General features: G+C 37.3%; 1 protein-coding gene across 1 annotated transcript; it reads right to left on the reverse strand.

Moving 5' to 3' along the window:
- Positions 1-3,646: 3,646 nt before the first annotated feature.
- Positions 3,647-18,779, reverse strand: RSBN1 (round spermatid basic protein 1). The gene is made up of 7 exons (XM_010294197.1): positions 18,542-18,779; positions 14,315-14,985; positions 7,832-7,969; positions 7,261-7,403; positions 6,214-6,381; positions 5,135-5,243; positions 3,647-4,534 (listed from the first exon to the last, which is right to left on the reverse strand). The coding sequence occupies exons 1-7, from the start codon at positions 18,777-18,779 to the stop codon at positions 4,076-4,078; spliced, it is 1,926 nt and encodes a 641-aa protein (XP_010292499.1). The 3' UTR covers positions 3,647-4,075.
- Positions 18,780-18,826: the final 47 nt, after the last annotated feature.

Genomic DNA, 18,826 nt, shown 5'->3' on the forward strand with positions numbered 1-18,826 from the left:
TTGTAAAACCTCTTTGAAACACTTGCTAATGTCAATAAATATACTAAGGTCGCACAAAGCAAACAGTCTTCCAGGCAATTGTACACGTCCTCTGTAGGCAGAGACCTTAGATAAATTAAAACCACAGAAAAAAATCGTAGCTGCCAATCAAAATCAAATTAAATCACAAAAACAGCAATACAGAAGTCTCTTTACATGTTGTACAAAGAAATCAGAAGCGTATGTATTTTTCGAAACCCTTGGAGTGCCCCACAGACACCTCCTCAACCCCCGCGCCATCGCCCCCGAGGCAGCCACACGCCACTGGGATTCCTTACCAGACAGAGAAGAATATACAGGACAAGCTTTCAGGGGATAGAGAGGTCACTTTTCTGGGAGTAAAAACAAAAGTGTTCCCCTCTTCTCACGCCCCTTTAAGGAAGTACAGAGCCAACACTTAGCACTCCTCAGACACTACAATTTCAGAGTTTATTACTTAGCTGATTGAGACATGAAAACTGCAGGCCATGCCAGATTAAGGACTTGAGCTCACGCCTGTGGGAAAAGCTCTGACAATTAGCCTTGTCCAGGGGAACTAAACCGTAATGTGCAGGAAAACTGACAGTACAGTAGAGAGCCCTTTTCCTGTATGGCAAAATCTATACCTGTGAAAAATGTTTATTATAAATCCCCTGAGAACACTTCGCTGAGTGTCCCACCTTCCTGGAAGAGAACGTGTCAAGTATCTGCACAAAATGACTTGTAGCATGTCTAAAGGAGAGAGGAAACCAAAGCTAACTGATACTTCATCTTTAAATTGCATTTTGCTAGTCCACTTTAGCACAACTGAGCTAGTCACCTTTATCTCAAGTGACATTTTTAATCAACAGCACTTCATTTAAAATAGAAGCCTAAGCCTGTGGTCCATACCTCAAAGCTGATCACTCTTTATAGACAAGAGCGCTTGGTCAATTAGCAGCTGTCTCCAGCACAAAGCAGGAGTGTTTTCTCATTGTCAAGTGACACACGTATCACAGGGCAGATCATCATAAATGGAGAATTGACTATCTACAGTAACTGACCAGCACATTCATATTTATGAACTGTTAGGTATTTATCTGGGTACTACTGAGAACTATTAGAACAACCCATGAAATTTGCCACAGTTTGATTATCTCATTATGTAGGCTGCTTTATGAAATCTTAGAGAAATTCAAACAGCCAGCTATTTAACATAAGAAATATTCAGAAATATTTACTTTTCCCTACCCAGAGATTTCTTTTGCTCAGCAAACACTAAGTGGCTTGAACTCACTACTTCATTTCTCAACAGCTATAGCTTATAGGAATCTGTATTCTACATGTCTTATTCTGAAAAACATGTGCATCTTTCACATCAAGGCATTGTTCTAATTCTGCACTGTTGTTCTCAGTGCAATTGAAGCGATCTTGAAACAATGGCTAGACATAGCGATCAGCTTCATAAGCAATCCCTCTCATTTTACATCCAGAATTGAGGTGGAGTTTGATAGTATTATGTCATTTTGGTTAAAGCACACCAAAGCCGATAATGTATTTAGGTAATAGACATTTAGAAAGTTTGCTCCTCTCTTCCAAGCATGCTAGAACAGCATCAGCAACATTCAAGTCATTTGAAGATACGTTTCTGTATTTAAATCTGACGCTAGATGTTAAGTTAGTAACTGAACGGAACATAAAGAGAGCATGATACTATTGGTCATGTCCCTCCAATCCAAAGAAATAAGTCAGAGCATTTTTATGGTATTTCAGGCTCTAGTCACAAATTTCACTAAAGCTACAGTTTTGAAAGCAACGTGAGCCACTCTGGTTGTCTTCCTTTATCCATTTGAAAACAAGCTATTAGAATTTACAGAGGACTTCCAAATTGATTCCCTCTTCATTCTACTTCAATTTTCACTATAAAACAGGCAAGTTGGTGTATGGGGGCTCTCAATCTGTTTATTCTGTCTTTAAAGTTATGCTTGCAGATACTACAGTGTGCAGACTCACTGTAGTATCTGCAGATTTTGTCAACTCCTGAGTGACTGTACGCAGTGCTGGCTGTCAAAGAACGGCCATTACTGACACGACCAAAGAATAGCACACGTGAGAAGTGAAATGGGCACTTGGAAGACTAGCAGACTTCGTAAAAAGGAAAGAACACCCTTGGGTAATATGATCTTTGAATGTGAAGGATGAATTGAAATCACTATTGCCTGTGAGGAATTTTACTTTGCACAACCCTTAAAGCTATGAAATTCCTCTCAACATAAAAAGTGGAAAAAACCCACCACAGAACAGACGGCTCACTTATGAACCAGTCTGGGTCATCTAGAATTTCTGCTAAGATTAAATTACACCCCTGCATGAATCACATTACTTTTCATCATAAAAGCTTTCCATTCTAACACCTTATTTACACAGATTACTAAACAAGTCACTACCACTTCAATCTGTAAATTAGTTTTAAATTGAAATATTTCCTAGTCCTCATTTTTGTACCGAAGACAATACATACATACACATAAGGAGTAATACAGGTTCTAACTAATCACTGCAGTATCTTCTGATGATTATTTTTCTATCAGTTTAAAATAGTGACCTCTACACTGAGGTGCTAATATGTATATAAAAGCCTACACAAACAATATTGCACAAAGTAAGATTTATAATAGAGTAACATATTTTAGACACCCTTATAAAGAGAAGAGTAATAATTGATATTAAAAAGATGCATTCAGAACTAACACAGCATCTTTGCTTTTGTCTAGTCTAACATAGTGTTTCAAATCTTTCCTATTCCAGTGAGGATTAGAACAAATAAAGTTATCTGGAGACAGCTTAAGTTGCACCAAAACCCACCTTGTACTCTAAAGGGGGGGGAGGGAGGGGGGGAAGGGAGAGGGAGAAAGGGACAGGACTTTTCCTTTTGATGACTGGAAAGGGCAGTAATAAATGCGGCGAGTGAAAGTCAAATACAGATTACACGTTAACATCCAGAAATATTGAAAGATTGTTTAAAAACTGTTGATAGCTGACACTCTACATATTTAGCATGTGCCACTGATTTTTCGACAGTACCTGGGCACCCAGAAGCTACACATGGAAACAGCAGTCCAATGCCGTAATACTTTTTATTGTGAAACAGTAATACAGAACTTCCTAGAATAAGGACAGCCTTACTGTGTAAGTCAGTTATCAAGTCAATGCTATTGTATTAAGTGCATCAGTACAAGGGACAGTGTGGTTCCATTGGACACATTAAGACCTGATCAAAACAAGCTGCCAAGTTGGTTAATATTTTAAAGCCTTAAAGTGCTCAAAGATAGCAGTTTCCTCCACAAGACTACCAATAGGTTCTCTAATTTTGACACTAGCATTAATCATGTTCAGGGAAGATGCATTTTGGAAGCAAAACCCTCACACCAAACAACATAAGCAGTGCTATGAAAAGTATTAGGTCAGTAAGTCATTGCATTTCAACAGGATCAGACACTTTCTTCAGTTAATTTTACAGATTCTTTGAAGGAACTGTAAGAAAGAGAGATCAATTTCTGTAGCTTGTATATAAACCCAACTTGTATATAAACCAACACGTCAAGAACAGACATACCAAAAATTTCATAAATCATCAAAAGTGCTGTGCTTTCTCTTTTTTTTTTTAAGCAATTAATGACATGGGAAAGTTACTTTGCAAGTCTTCTACAAAAGCATAACTTTCTGGTGAAGATTAGAGATAAAGCAAAAGTAGGGAAAAAAAACACTGACCAATATAGTTCAATCATTTTATGTTCCTGGAGGAATTTCATTCTGACTTTGAGGAGATATTCAATATCTCTTTACTTAAACAGAAAGAAGTGGTAGACCACTGTTTACAGGTTGTACTAAGGGGTTAAAATACAACTTGAATTTTGCATAATCTGTGTAAAAAAGATATGCTTGACATTTTGGAATGTCACCTTTCTTTATAGAATTATAGGCAAGATTTCTCCAATAAAACATAAGCCAGTTATAAAACTATAACTTCACATCAAAATTTTAAAAAGTTGTTAAAAAATGTTTGATTATATACATATCACACAGAAGAGCCTGCATGATCCTGTGGATTGTGTTGCTGATCAGACTCTATTTTAAAACCTGGAAGGGGCTGGGCCACCTGATCTGGTTGCACAAGTCCTGATATTGAAGAAACAGGGGAGAGCACCCCTGTTGTAAGCTGCATTTCTATACCTGGTTCTTCAGACTCTATTTTTACACTCACACACTGGGGTTCACCTTCTGACTGTGTCTTTCCAGGAACACTACTGTTCGAGCTTGAATTACTTTCTGCATTTTGAGAAGTCTCCCCCACAGGGTGATATTGTTTAAGTCTTATGTGCCAGGCTAAGCTGCAGACTGCTGACACCGTTTTGAACTGATGAATGACATTTCTAGGGATGAAGTAGATGTCATTGTCACACAACTGAATTCTAGCATAGCGAATGCCTTCCCGTCTCATTTGGTTTAGTTTGGCTTCATCCACCCATTGAACACACTGAGAGAAGGAAAGATGATAAAGTTAGTGGTATACTCTGTTTAAACAATTCAGTACCCACCTATTTTCAACATACTTCATGTCTAAATCAGAATGTTTCTGTTTAAAAGGTAAAACTTCAAATTTAAATGAGAATTTGACTTTATAAATATGATTTATCTAGTGTGCACACCTTAGGAAAGGACAATGAACAGTTAAGAGCATTCTACAGTTCAGCTGAAAACAGTAGGTTCAACTGTTTCGGCTGACAGGACCGAGTTTAGATGCCTTTGTACCCTCAGATAGTATCAGTATATTAGAAAAAGCAGAAACGGGCATACATTACTTCTTAATCAACTTCTAATTGTTTCCATAGCACATATCATGACTCTCAGCATAAAACCCAGCTTGGTGGAAAGGAAAAGCAGTTGGACTAGATGATCATTGTAGATCCCTTCCAGTGGAACTATTCTATTCTGAAACACCAGAAATTACCCAAGAGAGCTGTGAACTGAGGGCCAATGAGGATACAGAAGGGCTGGCTATACAGTGAACCTGAAAACTGTCAGAAGTTACTTCCAAAATGCTAAGAATGAGCTGTCACTAGGGAAGATTCAATACCTGTGACACTGGAGGTTCATGCAGGTCCAGCTGAAGTCTCTGCACAACATCAGTGAAATCTTCAGCATGAAAACAAACCACATCTTTGGTTATACGAGGCTGGTCACTCCTAGAAAAAGATGAGAATTCCAGGAATTTTTGAAGATTGAGTTATAGAGAACTAACTTTCCGACAGAAAGTTTCACTGAACCAACCACCTACTTCAGTTTTACACTCCACAAAAAGTCTCATCACTTCTCAATACACGTCTTATTTTGAAAAGGAGGCATAATTCATAGATTTCTTTTTTTTTTTCGTTTTACTTTTTTCTTGATGCATGCACCACAGAAGTGATGTTTTCGTGGACAAATACTATACTGAATGTCTGAGAACTAGGTTCAAATTGCCACTATCAAAGTCATCTGTATGTTCTAGGAACCACAATTCACCTCAGTTCTTTCATTCTCTAATCAGACATAATAATTCTGTATTAAAGGAAAAATTTAAAGTAACAAAGTAACTCTGAAGCAATGAGGAGCTGGGTTTTATTCAACAGCTGTGAGTCAGAGTAAAGGAAGTTCTGGCACCTTTTATTCATCTAAAAATCTAATGATATTTCTAATGATGCTATCCAGTTTCTACTGTAATTGCTAGAAATAACAATGATGCAAGTCTAGTTTCTGTGCAAGGTCAACAGGAATGTCCTGGGTACATTAAATGAGAAATCACTGTAGCTGTGAAATTAATTAGATTGAGTTCTTAGATTACTGTTACAGAAGTTCGCATTAATATACCTATTCAGGAAAAGAACAATCATAGTCGATGGTCCAAGCATGGTATCTTAAGGCTCCACTAAAATTTTCTGCAAACTGCTGTTACAACTTTTCTACTGCCTCAAGAAGAGGTAAAAATAGTAGGTTATGTATCCAAATGTTGTTTACATAGTTTGTGTTTTTCAAGCTCTAGACAGCATTTATCTCACAGGGTTTAAATCACTTCCTTTATAAAGCTTGTTTTCCAAGGAATTTTCTTTTTTTAAGAGATAAAATGTTTAGAATTACCCCCTCCTACTAGAATAGTTGCATTTCAGAGGCACTTACCATTCCCCAAACTGTACAGCCTTCAGAACACCTACAGCAGCTGTACTCTGCCAGTCAAACCCTTGACCCACATGATCAGCGTGAGCTCTTGTTCTGTCTTCAAACAGAACCTCACGGGGCTCACTGGTCCGAGGTAGGTACTGGAGATTCTTTATCTCATTCATTGACCTACAACGTGAAAAAACATACTAAAAAAATGTTTCAGACTACTCAAAAATAAACACTTGTATTAAACTAATCTTAAAACGTTGTGTGCTGCAGGCTTCAAAAATCAAAGACCAAAAGACTTCCCCTTGATTTCTTCTAGGTGTTCACTCGACAGAAGATTGAAACAAATACAGCAAAGTACAATTCAGGTTATGAGATCAAACTTTATAAAACAAATCCAATCACCAAAAAAATTTGTTTGTTCACTTGTGCTGAAAGAATTCTTCGAGGAATTTAATGGTATGTAAAATAGAGCTATTTTACCAGATACTGAAGTTTAGTTATTTGGGAGTACATCCAAAAATTCTTCTTGAAATTAAAATATGCTTCCAATTCTTTATTTCCTAAAATTTGTTCTACAGCACACTCTCTCTGAGAAAGACAGCACGTACATATGTATACCACAATACTTCCTGAGAAGGCAGACAGCATTACAGGTGTGTTAGTACTAGTATCAAAATGCGACATGAACAGCGTAAGGATCAGTGCTGTTTTAGAGCATTTCACCTCCCCCCCCCGCCCCCGCCTTAGTTATTTCCACAGAAATAAGATGAATAAAGCAAATCTCCTGAATGATAATAAAGAGGTTTCAATCTTAAGAAAGCATTGATCTGGGACATACTACTATGAAAAGTGGTGAAATAAAATAACCATCACAAGTAACATATTTGTCTTATCCACTGAGACAATTTGAAACAGAAATGAAAATGAAGCTGTGGCTGTGATTTAGCCTTCTGAAGAACTAGTTACACATAAATTATTCAGGTTTTGTTCTCAAATCTAACACAGACATAACCACAGTGTTTTACCTTTAATACGGAAAGGAAAACAAAACATTACCGGCGCCGTTTGAATGGCGATTTTGGCATATCAGCAGTTGGGATCATCTGCTCTCCTGGTCTCACCCACATTATGGGACCATCATCACTTTGTGATCTGCACTGAAGTCTGAGACTAGAAAGAGTACCCCAGGGCAAAGTCATCTAAAAGAAAACAAAAACAAAACAACCCACAAAACACACATAACAAAATACTGGGTGAGATAGAAAAATTAAATGATGCCTTTGTTAAAACTGGTTCAAGTTTGCTGTCAAAAGAATTGCATAGAAACTAAAGTAAGTTCGAGAGGTAAAATTCCAAGCTAACTTTATCAAACTTAGTTTTTAGGGAAGTAGATGATTATGTAGTGCATATATATATGATAAACTGTATTTAATGTTTTAATTATTCACGCAACTGTTGCTATCTAACTCAGTACCTTTCATTTGGACACAGGAAAGAATGTACCTCAGTAGCCTAAATGATAAGCACGTGAACAGAGAAAATACTTCATGGTTTCTCATTACTTGGAAATATATGAAACTTAAGTATCTACAGCGCTCTAAACAAAACACAACAAGTTACTGCTTACTCTGAGAAACGGAGATTCTTCTAACATATCTAGAAATTCTGGAAAATAGTCCCCGACTTCTTCATCCACTGCTCCAACAAGACTGATCTGACGCATGGGTCCTGCTCTGTAGGTTCCACAGCAGTATGTTCGATTGACCTGAGTGGCCAGAAAGGAAAAGACAATACCAACACAGCTTTAGTTCTGTTATAAGACATAAAATTTGATTGATATAATACACTAGGCCACAGCTAAGATGAATCTTGGACTCATCTACATCTATTTCATTAGAGATGCCTTTGGGAATATGCATAGAGATTGTCAGAACAGATACCCATACAGTATCCCAAGAGAAAAGAACTCTCTCTGCGTTACTGATAGAAAACACTTCTAAAGTTTGAATAATAGCAAGTTAGTATTTGACTAATTGAGGAACAATTGAATACTTCCAGACTGACTTGAGAAATCCACCACACAGTTTCGTTGTGACTCAGCCCTTCACCAGCAAACTTAAACTCTCCACTAATTTGTGCAGTTGACTTGCATCTACATTTCAAACTGTATGCTACTGAAATATGTGCGTTCTTCATTTTGTTCATGTCCTATAGGTCTTTTCCCTATGACTATAGTGAAAAATCTAGCTGTCCTTCATGCAGTGGTTCTGATAATATTGCTATAGTGTATATACAAAATTGGACAAAAAATTGAGGAAATGAGAAGTGTAGCTAGAAACCCAGTGTTCATGTACAATAATTTTAGGATTACCATTTGCAATATAACCTGCTGTCATTGCCATGGCCAGAAACATTTTAATCTCACAGCTTTTTGACATCCTCTATAGCACACTGTCCCGCTTTCCCAGGTAACCTGGAAACTTTTCTTGCCAATTTCCCATTCCCAGAGGAGAACCACTGGCACGACTCCAGTGTTCTCTAGTCTCATCCTATGGATTGCAGCTATAACATGTCACATGGCCACAGGGTAGGTTGTATGTTAATGCAGCAGCTATTCAATCTTAAAAGGTCACAAATTCTGCCATAATTAGACTGGTTGCCGTACACAATTGTGTCTGAGCCCCAACCTTCTATTGCTCTTCAACAGCCTTTCTACAGTTACCAAGTGGTTCTAGTGGTAAAAAACTACAGCCAATCTCCATGGCTAAGTTGTGGGACAGGTACAAAGGACAGAGGGTTACTGGTAAATTTGCAATTTCACAGTCATGTTTAGAAAGTGTGATACCTTTTATAACTCCATTTATAGATACATGTATGAAGCAGATTAGTTTTAAGTTTTTTTAGTTTAAATTTTGTAGTTTAGCCAACAAACCAGAGGTAAACTACTCCATGACATTGTTAAAGGTAAATTAGGAGAAACTAATAAAGAGTTACAGTTACTGCTGCAATTTATCCTCTAGCAGCAACCACAGATAATTAGCTTCTTAATTATAGGAGTTTTGTTCACTCCTATTTCCAGAGTTCTCCCTTGTTTAGCTTTGTATATATGCAGTTGGTAGTTTTGCACTGGTTGCGCACACTTACATTTTAATTAAAAGCTAACTAGGAGCCAAAGACAACTTCACAGATAGCTTTATTCCTCAGCCCTAAGCCAACTGCTGCACTGCACCACCTCTACCCCCATATGTAGAAGCTTACATCCCAAGTCACTCACAGGAGAACTAAGGACTGAAATGCTCTGATCCTTAAGCCAGTTAAGTTTAACTGCCTGGTACTATTAAAGTAAGTGGAGACAGACTACTGCCAGATGAGATTTGTTCTATTGAAACCACCTGTTGAGATTCACTAGTATTTCACAGGTGTTTGTCACAAGTTAAAATAAATTATACTGCCATATGCAGTTTTTCCTTGTAATGTTTTCAAAGGAAATGAAAAACTAGAAGCTTTAACATTTTTTTAAATGCACTGGAATGCAATGAAAAAATAGGAAAGAATTCAAGAGCTATAAAGGAGACACTAGAAATACTTTAAGAAAACCCTGGATTTCAATGTTTTGCTAGTTTTTATAGAACTTAAGAAATATGTACACTTGAGAATTAAAACCAGGATGTGTTTACACTGGAAATATGTACTAACTCAAAGCAATTACCAGCAGGCTGTAGTATTCAACTCAAGCACCTCAATCACAAGGGAAGTGGTCTACTAATTTAACATGCTGTAAAAAAATTCCATCACATATAGTTTCTATCTCATCCTTAATTCCTTCAGAGCAGCACAAATACTAATACCACTAGTTAGGTTAGTGATCTCAAGAATATGGAGTATGCCAAGGCCTTGTGTGTAATAACAATCATGTTCATGACCATCTAAAAGAACAGGCATCTTACTCACGGGACACTAAACCACCCAACTGTAAAAGAAGATCAAGTAACCTGCTTGCTGCACTTTCTTGCAAACTACTTTGATCTTTCATTTGCCAAATGCTCTAGATGCAGTCTTAACAGCTATATTAATTTTGTCTCTTCACTTTCACAGCCATCTTCATGCACACCTCTTTCCAGGGAAGAAAGATGAGACTATAAAATACCTGAAGTTACTTTTGTTATATTCACTAGGACCTTTTGAGAAAGTTTCTTATTTTTGTTTAAAGTTCAATTCTTGTTTAGGAACTTATCCTGGGTCATTCCAGTTTACACAGCCATTAGAAGTTGGTAACTTACTATCACGTTACTTTCATTGCTATGATTTGTTTACTATGTTTCTTTAAAAACATTAGTGGATCATATGAGCACTAACTGCTACTATCTAGAGATCAGATCATGCATTAACTTCACTGTTTTAAAAGGATCATCAGGCTAGTAAGACCACTCAGGTGTCCTGTTCCCTTTCAAAATGCCAAACAGCTATCACTACCCTATGTATCCCCTACTCCATACAGGATCACACTAGAAGTTATAGGCGTATTTAAAATTAGCTCTTCAGTTTTCTTGGAGACATTTTATAGCACCTGAATGATGTTCCCACACACTTGAGTAAGAAGTAGACAGCATCCATGTTTCCTGAAGAAGTTACAGATCTGGTATTTGTATGCTACTGAGACAATGCAGATCCCTGCTTCATGAAGGTTTAAGCAAGCAATATACCTCTGTAGGTTAAGAAGAGGACATACAGATGATGCATAAGCTTGAGACAAATGAGGTTAAGCTTCAGAAGTTTCTCTCTAGTTTCAAGAGCATGAATCACTTGACAGTGACAATATTTTAGTATGTCAAGTCAGTTATAAAACGAACCACACAAACACTTTGCTACAAGGAAGAAAGCAAGAACACAAGAAGGCTTACTATTTACAAAAGAAGGAAAGGAGGACAGCATGACATGACATTATAGCAAGGGCTATGTGCTTGACTAAAACCTATCGAATATTTCAGTAAGACCATCAGGCATTATTTATATGGCTTAAGTGATAAAGCAAATTAAGCTTGCAGTACAGACGCACAATTTCTCCATTTCATACTTTGATAGCTTCTGTTAAAAAAAAAGAAATTGTCCTTCCAGACAAGAAACCTTTTTCTGGAGTAAGAAAAGTTAAGATGGGGCAGACAACCAAACTGTGATATGGTTCGTGACCCAAAGCTGTCAGGAATAGAATAACCTTTTTTGACAGTATGTTGCAGCAGTAGGAAAACTTACCCTATTATCACCTGCTGGCTGCTTCTCCCACCTCCTTCCCAGAAGCAGTAGCAGCTTATGTGAAATCTACTTCCCCTAACTGTTTTCTGGCCTGTTCCCGGAACCCACAGTCCCTTGTGTGTGTTTAGCAGCTCTTTGGACCGTATAGAGAATTGATCAGACAGTTGATCAGTTTCTTCTTGTAAGGAAGCAGAAGTGTTTTTTCAAGTCTAGATACATTCCAATTCAGAGTAGACCTAGAAGCAGTTGTACGGAACCAACTGATAGGGAAAATAAATTCATTCTAGCTGCACAGCTGAGAACTTTCAAACTGAAGTACGGCCTTATGTGAAGGACGCTTACAAATTACCATCCAATGATTTGAGTCTTGGAAGCTCTTAGTCCAAGTGAATAGCTGCAAACCAAAACTTAGCTTTAGCACTAAAGTGTTAGAACAAATGAGCCAAAGCCAATGCAAGCAAAAAAAAAAACAGAGAACATTGAAGCTTAAGTATTTTAATATACAGAAACTAAACAGTTATACTGTAAACACACATTGGAGCTCTTTGTTATAAACATTCAGTTTACATCGTCCTCACTGCCCTGAGAACAAAGTAATTCACCTTGCAAGGGAGTTAATTATCACTGGAGTTTTAGCCCCAGTATTGTTCAGTATAGCGAACCAGTTCATGCATACAGAAGGTGCAACATAGAATGGAGATGACTTATCTGAGTGTCTTCAGTCAAAAATAAAATCAGTATTACAGCATACAACAATACTGTAACATGCTTAGTCTGCAAAGGCATAACTATACACTGCTTTTGTACTGTACAGTTTCTCATGCAGGAAAGTCCAAAAGTGAAGCTTAGCCTATTTGTTCATTGCTCAGTGCTGCCAAGGAATAGCAGTAAAATAGCCAGACTTATCCTCCCGGTGTTCTCTTAAGCAGGGCATTTTAGCCTTCTTTATTTAAAGATAAGCTAGTTGCAAAATTTTACTTTTAGCTGCATGCAGCTACCATAGTTGAATCCACCATCAATTTAAATACACCAATTTTAGACTAGATACTTTAGCATCATGTATATTCTCTGAAGAGCTGTTTCAGCTGCCTGAAGAGTTGTGAAAACTGTACTTCTGTGTTTGCTCAGTGCGTGAACCGCACTAACATACTTCAGCCAGAGAAGATTAACCAGGTCATGCTGAAGCTGGGTTTAAAGAGGTGTTTTAGACCAACTGAACTTTATGTCATGACTCTTAATGAAGTTTAAACAGTACTTAAAATAGAATAAATTTAAATACCAGCATAGACTATAAACCAGTGAAGCCTCTTATTACCATACATTCCTCACATATGTATTTATAGTATAAGCTACTCATATTCACAAGACTAAGACATTCACCAAGAAAAAGTGTAATTGTTAAATATCCAATTGGCACTGTTTAGCCATTTTAGGGGGTCATCACATGTACTCTAAATTAGAATGTAGTCATGATTTCAAGGAACATAAATCACCAATACAGAAGAGTTTAAAACCTAACCTGTGGACAATTACACATCAGCAGAGCCCATGAGTGTATTGTGCAAAAGTGTTCTTGCTGGTAGCAGCAGTTTGGACAGACTGGGTTTGGAGTACTATGCACTTCTGCTGCAGCTCTGTCAGTGCAAAGAATTACTTAAAACAAGAAATAGAAGCTGGTTTAAAACAAGTGCTGCAGCAGCAGCTATTCATTGTCAAACAATTCATAAGCTAAGTGTCAGAATTACTAATTTAATGGTATCTATAGTAAATGCTGGAAAGTATTCAAAGATGCCACAAGTGACCATGCAGTAACTTTCTGTAAAGTAGTAACTATTGTTCAATGCAAATCTTGCTGATAAGCATTTGGTAAACTTTGGAGAGATCCAAATGCTTGAGGAGCTCATCTACAAGCATTACCATTTTAAAATCTGTTGCTAAAGAAGGTCTGTTCCAATAGAACCAAAGTGCACTCCACTACAGAGGTTCAGGTTTTTCCTTCCAAGAGGTGAATCAGTAAAAGGAATTAAGGTCTTGAATAAAGTAAGCAGCAGTCCAAATCTGTTCTCTTCCTGCTTAGTCTAGTCTGAGGTTTTATTCCATCTGAAAAATTTATCTAAACTGTAGTGTTTCCGTGTGTTAATAAATACTTCTAAGCTTGATCACCATAGTCAAATACAAGGGGTTTTCATATGGGAATCTTGAAATTAGCTTAGTTATTAGTGTTGCATCCATTTAAGTTACATGGAAATAAACTATGTTAAATTCTCAAAGTGTAAGCCTACTATGAGTATCAAGGTAGTATATAAAATGAAAGTCTTTTTCAAAGGCAACTAAAAAAAGCTATTCTAAGCACCTTTCTGCAGTTGGAAAGTTTAAATAACACCCAGCATCAGCTACTGATAGAATCAAGATGTTAAAAGCACTTATTCATTGTGAATGATATACAGAAACCTGAGAAGTAATGTCATTGCAAAAAAACCCAGATCTATTGAATAGAAAAAGCAGTGGTAGTATTTGCAATCTATACAACTTTTACAGACTTGCCTACTGTTTTGAACAATGTCAGTATTATCCCAAGTTTAGAAGATCAACTGAAAGTCTACAAGATCAGTAGAGATCTTTCTACAGGTCATGGTTAGCAGTGTCCGAAATGTGATTCGCCAACTACCAGTGGGCACAAAAGAGTTTTAAGCAGAAACAGGAATACACAGCATAGCAGTAGTAGTCCCAACATAATGTTTTTTCATCTGCTTAGAGAAAAGTTTGCGCCTCACTTATTTTAGGCCATCCCTGCTCTGGATTAATAAGCTTAATCAAATCTAGATGTTGTGCAATGTTTATGCCTTTAAACAATTCTTACCTGAGAGTGAAAATTTGAAATTGTTGTTGTTTCAATGTCCTTCTTGCCCAAAATTTCCATTTTCACTGGAGTGTTAGGGAAGTTAAAAGCAAAGTAATCCAGGAAGTCTGGTAAATAAGCAGCTGCTCCATGTACTATGGCTAAAGCGTAGTAAGCTGCATTTTTATCATTTTCACTGAATGACAACGCAAGAAACTCTTCTGCAAATCTCTCCATCTCCACTGGAGACAAAAATGAGAGTTCATCCATGTAAGCATGAAGGACCAGAGCACCACCATTGGACTGATGTTCTTCATGAATGAAGTTACTAAATTTAGTGCCAGTTTTCAAGAAGCTGCTGCGAACAGAATGCTCCTGGTGTGTCACAAATGGTGTTTGTACTCCCTGGGGTATTCGATACTCCTGCATACCCAAATTCAGTCTGCAGAGCTGCTCATCCTTCAGATACCTGAAGGATTCCTTGTTCATTTCTAAGTTATCACACTGTCCTTGAGACAGACTCTCTTTGTCAATGCGAGTGAGTCCAGCACACACTGTCTGCACTTCTTTGTTGTACATCTTCAGCCGTTTTCCCCTCATATCTTCCCGGTGTTTCTTTTTCTTTTTTTTCTTTATCTTCTTCATAATAAGACTGTCAGCTCGCTGGGTTTTGCCATTTTCATCTGGAGTTTCTGGCAGCAACAATAAAAAGAAGATTAGAGTTCTGCAGTTGCAGCATATTCACACAAAAAGAATTAAGACCTCTCATTTGCTAAAGCTATCTATTCCCAGGAAGACGGACCAATAGTAACACCTTGATTTTTGAATTACAAGACTTAATTATGTAACAAAAAATGCAGTACATCTAGTTATTATGCAAAGAAAGCCTTGGATTAAGGAAAACTTCCAAAACTCAAGCTTAATATTTTAGAAATGTTTTAATTTTTAATAGATTTATTAGAATACCTTTAAAAGGAGTGCTTATTTCAGAACATCTGCAATTAAGTACATTAATTAATAACTTCTGACATTTAAGGCAGTGCCATGCAGGGGAAGAGGATAAACAAGTATACGTAACACAATGTTTAAAGCTTCCATTACAGAACACCTCCCTGATTCTGGATATACAATATAGAATTAAGTAAAACAGAGTGCAACTGAAGAAGTACAAGCATTATTGACATTTAGAAGTAAAATTACTTAAAGCAGTTAGTTTTCTGGACAAAAAAAAAAATCTTAGAATGATGATCTTTTATATTAAGGCTTAGAACTGATATTTCCAAACACTGAAGATATTATAACAAAACTAAGTTTTCATACCAAGCTGAGCACACACTTTTGGTAAAGTAAAATATATAAAGCCATTCTTATGATGTGAACAGTCAGCATCTAGTTTCATCATGGAATCTTATTATACATTAATACATGATCTTTTATCTGATACTTACATTCAAAAAAAATTATTTTAATAGGTAGCGCTGTTCTCACAGCCTGCTTAGTTTGTGACTCCTATGCTAGTTACCAGATTGGACAAAGCATGGCAGAAAGCAAAGTACCTGGTGAAAGACACCATCCTGACTATTTTTAATTCCTATTATAAATCTGCCCTACTAAACCAGTGATATGCAGCTCTTAAACACCATGCCAGGGCATCCAGTCCTCAGTTTGTGGCTTGCTGAAAAGCCCCAAACAAATATTATTTGGTACAGAGGGAATACAGTAGTCATACTTCTGCTGCATAACCACATGCTAATCCATCTAAGACAAAGGATCCAAATCATCACATCCACATCTTCAGCTATCTTTTGCCAGTCTTGTAGTTAACTATTCAGTTAATTCAGAGCTAGAAATTGTTATTTTTTGTTTGGTTTGGGTTGTTTTTTTTAAAAGATTAATCAGCTTTTAAACCTTTTTTTTAAAGGTTTAAAGCTAAAGGCTGACAAAATGTAAAGAAGTAGTTGCATCAGGCAAAATGTAATAATCTAATTGCTCATCTTTAAGGAATAAAAACTAATTCAAATAATATTTAGCAAATGACAATGGTAGTTAGAAATCTTGATGGTCCAGCTGCTAAAATACCCAATTGCCAAGGCAAGATTTTAATCTGCCTGAATCAGAGAACTATTTCATACCAACAATGCAATAAACCTCTAAGAGCCACATTACCAGGATAGCTATGGGGATCAGAACAATCTGTTGCTGAAGGTAGCATCTGGGTAGAAGATGCAATAGCTGAAGTTTTTCAGTTTCCGGCAGCACAGGGTTTTGTGCTAACCTTTCTTTGTCTGCAAAGCTATCAAATTTGTATTCCCCTCTATATTCTCTTGCAGTACTTGAAGTTAAAGAAAAAAACATGTTGCACTGATCTATGAGAAAAAGTGTAATGATAAATGCATGCACCTTCAAATTTTTCAGTCTAACCACAGAATTTAACTATATCATTACTAGTTTGGTCTCAGAGCTCTTCAGAAAAGACAGCTGACCTTCATAACAGCCTGGTGTAATGAACAGAATTACTCATGAAGCAAAGAGAGAGTTGATTGCTTAATACTAACTTCAGACAATTGTCTTCAGACCTGAAATACAAGTTTTCACAGTACTGCTGTTAGCCTTTACAAACAGCAAATGCCCTTGTTTTTATATTACAGCTAGGGAAACCAGGAAAAGAAAGGTGGTATCACTTGTTTTGATAAGTCAACTGAAACAGTTCTTTGAATAAGCTTTTCTGGAAGTCTCAGAAGTTAAGCGTGCATAAGCTTACTCCATCATTAAGCTCTCCAGTATAGATACTGCTTTACTAACTGCAATGAGCATACTAATCACACAGAAGATCTCCGTTCTGGTGGGACCAGAAACTCCAAGCTGAAACGAAACAAGAATTTCATGCCACCATTGAGCTGTTGGGAATACTTCCTTTTAGCTGTGTTTAAGTTAACTTTTGGTTGTTAAAGGTGTCATATTTTAACCATTTCTAATTTTAGATATAGTTTAAAAGCCTCAGACGTACATTAGTTTTAATTCAGATTATCTTCCTGTTTGAAGATATTCCCTAGGAGCAGACTTACACCTTGCACTCTTGGCATTTTGGAACTTCCAGTGAACACTGGTCTATTTTCATGATAAAAGCTATCCTGGCCACTGCTGTATCCACTGAACACAGTGGAGTCCCCCCTGCTACAGTGAAGCTAGACAGTGACATTATGGTAATGCCCGACAACCTTGAAGGAAATATAGGTTTTAATTATTCCTTTAAATAAGGGGAACACCTGCAGTACCTCAAACACTAAGAAAGCTATAGCCAGGTCATCAAACTATGGGATCCTACAGTGAGGTAGAGTAACAGCAGTGCAAATAATTCAGCTAGTCTAAAATTATTAGACATCACATAACTCAACACACTAGTAACACTATTAAACACCAAAACACTGGAGATGCTTGCTGTCACCTGTGGCCAAAGATTAGTCAAAGAAACAGGCAGCTTAATTAGATTATACATAGAAATAAAAACTGACAGTGAAAGACAGCAAAAGAAATCCAGCCCCATCCCCAAACCCACTACATATGCAGTCTAGGACAAGTAATGAAGAACTTCAGACTCTCAGCAAAACAGCTTTCCTTTGCAAATCTGGAATTCAGACAGTAGTTTTAACAGTGTTTAAGCCTTCATTAGAAGAAGGCCTCATTCGATTATTGACACACAGTGACAATCCCAGTCCACAAAGGTATACTACTACTATAGTTTTATCAAACTAAAATTGGAAATGCACAGTCTAGTAGCTTTTATAGTCATTATTCAAACACAGTGGTTTAGAAGCATTAAACAGTAGTGGAAAGTCTCTCCTCATAATAGGTTTCGCCCATTTGTAAGACAGTACTATCTAGAGTTTAGACCTAACTTCTGTAAGCATATGCATCTTTGGTTTCTTTGGCACAGCACCTTCACATATACTCCTGAAGCATAATTCACAACATAGAAAGCAATTGCAAAAGGTATTGTGTTGCTCTCACCGAGAGGCTTTTTCCTATAATAAATTTGTGAGCAGAAACAAAACAGTCAATCTGTACTGTTAAAAAAAAGACACACACCTCCCTCCAAAAATCTAGATATGTTTTCGCCTTCCTATTAGGAGAAAACTCAGGGTATTTATTTTTAAAAAACCCAAAACAACAACAACAAAAAAAGCAACACAAGACCACTAGCTTCTCAGTTGCAGTATATATGCAAGCATAGGAGGAAGAAAGCTTTACTATCAAGGCACTCGTGTTTTGAACTTGCGATGAGGGCAGTTCTGAACAGCGGCACTAGAGCAAGAGTGCCGCTTCCATTCCCCGCACGGAGAGCCCGAAGCCCAGGTCTATCGCCACACACACCTGGGCTCCGCGCTCGGTCCCAAAGCAGGAGAAGCGTCGTACCCCGGGACGATACGAAACAACGACAACGACTACTAAATCCACGGGCTGCTCGCGCTACCGTGCACACCTCCATACAAACACACACAGATACGCTCAGGGCTCCGAGAGCCGCAAGCATTT

Source organism: Phaethon lepturus, unplaced genomic scaffold (assembly GCF_000687285.1).
Source record: "Phaethon lepturus isolate BGI_N335 unplaced genomic scaffold, ASM68728v1 scaffold47759, whole genome shotgun sequence".
Classification (NCBI taxonomy): Eukaryota; Metazoa; Chordata; class Aves; order Phaethontiformes; family Phaethontidae; genus Phaethon; species Phaethon lepturus.